General features: G+C 42.2%; 1 protein-coding gene across 9 annotated transcripts in view; it reads left to right on the top strand.

The window, feature by feature from the left end:
* Positions 1 to 6,716, top strand: part of radil (Ras association and DIL domains) — a 43,816-nt gene that overhangs the window by 6,727 nt on the left and 30,373 nt on the right. For 7 of the 9 annotated variants that reach the window (XM_072656731.1, XM_072656729.1, XM_072656730.1 and 4 more), the window contains exon 3: positions 6,355 to 6,474. The exons of the other annotated variants lie outside the window; for them this stretch is intronic. In XM_072656731.1, the coding sequence (XP_072512832.1) occupies positions 6,355 to 6,474 (120 nt within the window). The remainder of the gene's footprint in view (positions 1 to 6,354; positions 6,475 to 6,716) is intronic. 9 annotated transcript variants of the gene reach the window in all.

Genomic DNA, 6,716 nt, shown 5'->3' with positions numbered 1-6,716 from the left:
TGTGACCTGAATGTGCCTCTAAAAGGTCAAAAGGGGAGGCTGATGAAGCTGGAAGGGTGCACTGTATAGCTCTCTCCCTAGGACAAGCCAGAGTGTCATTGTTCACTGCCCAATCAGCAATTCCCTGTGAGTTCAGGTTCCATCCCTGATTCCAGTACAGGTTACTGCTGCATGTTTTCAACCATGATACATTTATACACAGATATGTAGCTTTGTTTACTACCGTGACGGTGTAAGCTGGAGGCTGGAAAAGCTCTCTCCTCTCTCAGTTTTTCCCCCTCAGTATCTCCTCGACTGTATTGTCTGCCTCAGCATTCACTGAAGTCGCCGGGAATCCCTTGAGCCTTGTTTACAGGCGAGCAGGAAGGAGGCAGGATAGCAGCACACTCGCCATTCTTTTACTGTCCTGACACCAGCCAGACACCCAGATCGCTCACACTTTGCCCATGTTTAAAGTCTCCTATAGTAGAAGATGCGTAGTACAAACAACCTTGTGTGAATGATACTTCCCAATACGCTGGACCCACATTACTGAATACTTAATGACCATTCTGGCTGTCGTTGGGCTTAATGGGGCTGGGCTTGCTGCAGTAAATCCAGCCTTATACGGACTGCAGGAACTCTCTTTCTGTACTTATTCAAGATCCATGACAGGTCTCAGGCCTTAACAAGGTGTAGACATACATGCCTGGGAACTGACAATAGGAGGCTGCCTCTTCAGGTCAGCTAAATGAGCTAATGGGCGAAATGCACTTTGCTTTTTGGAACCAACCACATTTGGGAAACCCCATCACTTCGCACGTGACTCCTGTAGCTCTCCGACCATCGCTGCTGCACGTTTGGTCGGGGTTGAATACGACCAGCACTGTTTGCAGCCTGTTTTGCGTGGCCAGCCGTATTTGCTAGCTCTGCAGTGTTCCGATACTCACTGTACTGGGCTGAGTGAGGTGCTCTGGAGAGGGGTATCCGGCTAATAGCGTTTGAAGCCTTTACTTGGCTTCCTCCATGAGGCTCGGCAGTTTTACTCTTTTACTCACGCTTTGCTATTTACCCAAGAAAAACCTTAGCTAGTTAGAATAGACCAATAATTCAAAGGATACCTCTAAGCTTAGATATTACTAAACACAAGACAATAAGGTGACCATAGTACTCTAACCGCCCAAGTACTCTCTGAAGAGGTGGGTCTTCAGTCTGCGTTTGAAGACAGCGAGCGACTTGGCCGTTCGGACACCCAGGGGAAGCTCATTCCACCACTTTGGTGCCAGGACAGAAAAAAGCCTGGACGCTCGTCTTCCGTGGATTTTGAGGGATGGCGGGTCGAGCCGAGTCGTACTTGAAGCTCGAAGGGCTACTAGGTGCGGATCGGCTTTTGACCATTGCCATCAAGTACGGAGGGGCTGGCTGGTCCAGTCTTGGCTTTGTAGGCCAGAGTCAGGGTTTTGAATCTGATGTGGGCAGCAGCTACAGGAAGCCAGTGAAGAGAGAACGCAGCAGTGGAGGGACTGGCTGAATTTAGGAACGTTGAAGACGACCCGTGCCACTGCATTCTGGATGAGTTGCAGGGACGTGATGGTGCGTAGAGGAAGACCAGCCAGAAGAGAGTTGCAGGCAAATACATCAGACTGACACAGAGATTTGTTCAATTTGTCTGAGAGCAGTTATTGAGGGATGTTACGATGGATATGTTATGTAATCTGTATGTGTATGATATATATATATATATATATATATATCATTAGAAATGAACATAAGGCCTACCCCTGTAGCTGGACCTGCGAGTGAATATTTGCACTAATGCAGAAACAGGATAGAAAATAGGACCTAAACACATCTAAGCCGTCACGCTGAGTACTAATAAGCCGAGAAGCATCTCTCTTCCTTTTTCTCTCTCTCTCTCTTTGTTTGCCGTAGTGCTAAATTACAAATTTAACAAGGTGGCCCATTCAGCCAAAACACCGAGTGGAGGTTAAATCAATATCAGCAGCAGCGTTGCTCTGGATAATTTATCCTCAGCGTGATCTGCTTTTCTTCTTGGCCCCGCAAAGGCTGTGTGTGTGTGTGTGAGAGAGAGAGAGAGTGTGGCTTTGCTACTGAATTGACACTCTAGAAGTAGGCCTATGCAGGTGAGAAAGCCACACTGGCTTCGTGTAACTAGACTCTGTTAAAGTGAGCGGCTGGAAAAAACTCCGTCATTCGGCCTACGCTGTTAAAGAGAAAGGAGCTACAAAGAGTTCCATAGACTACGCCATCGCAGAACCACTTTTAGTTCCATAAAGAAGAAGAACCGCAAACCGCACTTAATGAAAAGGTTCTTCACCCAGAATTCCCCAGTTTTGTTGGGCTGCACCATCCTCAGGATTCAAACCCATGGCCCTTTAATGCCAGAGCGAAACCTCAGGCAGGAGTAAGGAGGTGTAAGGAAATTTACTCAAGCCAACGTTCGTAATATCGTCAACACATTCATATTAGAAATACTTTATAATGTCATAAATACCTTGGGTATTAAATGTATTTTTGATTCTCCCACCAAAATAATTGCACCAAAATTAGAATTTTTTAAATTATCATGTTTATTGTTTTAAACATTGGCCTTGAGCCAGAACAACTTATATTTAAGAGTGATTCTTCAATTAGGTCCTTAAGTCCCAAAGTTGTAAGTTATTTTTGTAGAAAAACAAAAAATAATGGAAGAAAGGTGGATCAGCTAATAACAAAAAGTGATGTGTTCTAATAATACTTTAAAAACACAGAATGTATCATTCTTATTATTACATTCTTATATAGCGTTAACTTGATTAAACTTGTCCATAATTTTGAACAATAAAATGACCCCAACATTACCATCCTTACTATAATAGAACAAAACTATATAAAAATAAAAGTATGCAAACCAGATCTTTAACATTAGCATAACATTGTTTTATTATATTAATGAAAAGAGTATTTAAGAGTCTAAGTTCATGTTAGAAATACTTATTGATTGATTGTACCACCAAAAGAATCGCACCAAAACCTTAATAATTCTTTATAAATTTTTGTGTTTTAAACATTGGCCTTGTGCCAAAACACTTTTGGTTTGTTTTTAGAAATGCAAACCAAATGTAAAGCATAAGCAATATAATTATAAATTTACAAATAATATTTATATAAGAGTGATTCTTCAGTTGGGGAATCTTCTATGTTCTAAGTTTTAAATTCATGCTAGAAATAATGTATGCTTTAAAATATAATAAAATGGTTTAAAAAGTAAAACAAAAAAAAGGATCAATCAAAAATGAAAAGTTACAATGTCAACAATTGTTTTATGAGTTACAGTTCATGTTAGAGCCTTCACTTGATAAAAAGGTTCTTCACACTCACATGGGCCTGTCATGACTATTTTCTATTTTCTGGAACAAAATCTTGGTTTAGAAATAATATCATAATATTATTATCAAATAATATCAAGCATATGCTTTTTGTGGCAATTTGCACTGCCTGTTAGAAGCCTATTTTTTTTAAATACTGGATTTCACATCTTTTAAAAAATATTAATATAAGTCAGATTTAGTGTCATTTCTGTTTTTGAAACTTCTCCAAATTGAATATTTCAAAATAGATCTGAAAAGAATGTAATAAATGACTGAATAATATTTGACACATACTGCTTAACCTGCCTGTATGATCTTAAAGCCACAGTGAAACCAAGAAAGTAGGGCCGGTGGTTCATGGTGTTTGCTAGTGCCTTGCTGAATATTCAGTCTATGCATTATTGATTCCTTTGTGGTGGGCCGTGTCAGTGAGTGTTGTTAAATATCTCAACGCGGGCCATTCCTGACGCCACCTGGCATCTGTCACACGTTAAGAATGTGTGTGTGCACCAGGATTAACATCGCTGAGCAGCGAGTGTAATCTCCTCATCCATCCACCTTTGTTTATCTTTGTAAATCCGATGTCTAGGCACATTCGTTTTCAGCCTCAACCCCTCAGGTGAGGGGGACTAATCGCAAATCACTTGGTAGTACGGAGCTGTTCATCAAACAGAAAGTAATGACCAGCCAAAGGTCATTATGTTGTTCTTTCAATGAGCTGCAAAACCTTTAATAATAAAAAAAGATATTTAGAAATGAGAAATTTATTTATTTATTTATTTTTACAGTTTTTCAGATGATGTGGCCAAATTTAAAAAGGCAAGCGAATCCTTCGGAATGACCTGGATGTCTTCGCTCTGCCCCTTGGCGAATAAGTATAGTCTTGGCGTAATTTAAATGATTTCCAATTTTTAGATTTTATTATGGTTAAGATGGTAAAAAGAGGCTCCAATCATAAAAGCACCCTTATAATTTAACCCGGTGAGTCTGTGATGCAAATGGAGGAAGAGCTGATAGCCATGTAATTTACATATTTTCATAATATCTACTGAAACATACATTTTAATTTAAGAAGTTATAATATTAATAACTATAGGTACAACATTTTTATATCTTTAGAGCACTTATATCTGTCATTTATATTTATGGTATTTACTCGAAGCTCTTACCAGAGCAACTTACAAGGTTACTCGTATTACAGAGGTGGGCCAATGTAGTGTTAGGAGTCTTACCCAAGGACTCTTATTGGTGTAGCGCAGCATAGTCACCCAGACCTGGAATCGAACCCCAATCTTCCACATTTGGATGGGTAGCTATCTAGCTGTTTGTTTTAGCATCAATTAGCATCATTTAACGTTTAACTAGCATCAACATCAGTCGATATTATTGGCCAACCAGTCTGGATCGTATATTGGGTGGGCCAGGATACAGTCAGTCAGCTAGACTTGATTGGATTACTATCTAACTACCTGTCTCAATATTGTTGTTATTGGTTGCGCAGTCAGCCTCCGTAAAGAGATCCTATCCGTCTGTTAATGAGGATTCACATGCAAATCAAGCAAAATCACTATTTTCACAGCATTGATATCAAACCAGCTCACGGCTCGTCTCAGGCGGGGCAGTTGGCTGTGCTTTCGCTGTGCCGGAAGAGCGCCCGGGGTTCACCTCTCCTGTTAATGAAAGTGATGTAATGCGGGCGTCTGCATCAGCCACCGGAAGGTTACGGAGAGAGAGAGTCATGGAAGTTAATTGAGCTGTGGAGCAGCGAGTTGAGCCGCTCAGCAGTGCTGTGAGGCTGATAAGGGTGTAAACCTCTGACCCTACAACAGCTCTGGTTTCTTAGCCATAGTTCCACTGAATGCATTTATTGCATATTTCAAGATTAATGCCGCCTTCCGTTCACCTCGGAAGTCGGATGTTGAAGCTGGGAATGACATCACAGCCCAGGTGACCGTGTCCCGCTTAAACATTCCCAAAAATAGTTCGCTGAAATCTTCGGAGTACACCAGAACTGGTTTGACAAACCTTTACTGGTGTTTTTCAGTGAATGTGACCAACCATCTTGGATTTTGAACTTGGGGTTGGTGAGGCCCTCCCAGCTTGTGGAGGCGTTAAAATCTTAAAAACCTACTTGAAACTCGGACTTTGGTTGGGGTGAAAAACCCTCCAGTCATTTAACAAGCCTGTTTACAACCCTGTTACTTTACCTCAGAATGAAAAACACTGACTTTCCTTTTATGGAGAGCTAGATTTTCTGCTTTTATTGGCTGGTCTACACCACCGTGTGATGGTATGATGGCTCACAACCCCCCCCCCCCCCCCCCCCACATTATAGCACAGTTCTAGCTCTGCAGCATTGTTGACTGGACCACGTTGCTGTCCTCCAGTCAGTTAGCCTTCAGCTTTGCCCCTTGGGTATGATGTTATCGAGCCTTCTGATGGGTGCTTAGCTCCAGTTTGGTTTTCAGCTGAGGTAGTGGTAAAAGCTAGTCAGCTAGCATTAGCTGTTAGCCTAGCATACATTCCTGCTCACTTTACTAGCTTTTGCTTCATCGCGTGTTGAGTTTGAGCTCCTCTTTTGTGGACACTAGCACAGGAAAAGCCATAGTCATGAGGCCTGGCTAGTTTAGAAACCACTCTCTAGCAGAGCCTGGTGGTGACGAGATGCTCTCCAGGACCAGCAACACCATATTCTCTCAAAGTCGCAATTACACTGTACTGTTCTCCAGCTTTGACTTTTGGGCTTTCTCTAGTGGGCGGGGTTTAGAGTCAAGACTGTGATGTAACAGTTTGGGGGTTTAGGATTGGCCCGTTTTACAGCTCTGTTTTGGTTCTGCTGGATTTTCTTTTAGCATACATTTATTAGCATAAATCCAGGCTAGTTCCTCAAGTTCCTAGTCCTTCTCACATGTGGATCTGTGGACGAACGGGTTTGCATGTCTGTTGTTTCCTCACTTCTGGATGTGTTCTGCTCTGTTGTGCTGCAACGTGCACCTGCTCCCAGGGCCTCACACGAACTCCCCCGTGTTAACGTCCACTCTGAGTAGAGGCGGACATGGTAGATGCCACCGGAGCTCTCCCCGGGGCTGGCGTATGGTACTACCCAGCACTCCGATTATTAAAGGTGGGGACTGTCCTCAGGTATGGTGTCAACCACCAACCCCACTGACTACCATTGTGCCTGATATTACATTGCATCCATTGATATTACATTCCACCTTTTACGGTAGTGTATACTGTTTGCAGGGCTGCACGATTAATCTTTACTGTTACTGTTAATAATGTTCACTCCCGGCGGCTGACTATGAGTTGGAGGTCAGTTGCCTTATAGTACTGTGCATTAATTGTAGTCTTTCACAGTCACTG

The sequence above is a fragment of the Salminus brasiliensis genome, chromosome 15 (genome assembly GCF_030463535.1).
Source record: "Salminus brasiliensis chromosome 15, fSalBra1.hap2, whole genome shotgun sequence".
NCBI lineage: Eukaryota > Metazoa > Chordata > Actinopteri > Characiformes > Bryconidae > Salminus > Salminus brasiliensis.
Note: the sequence above shows the minus strand (reverse complement) of the source record. Positions and strands in the feature narration are given on the sequence as shown.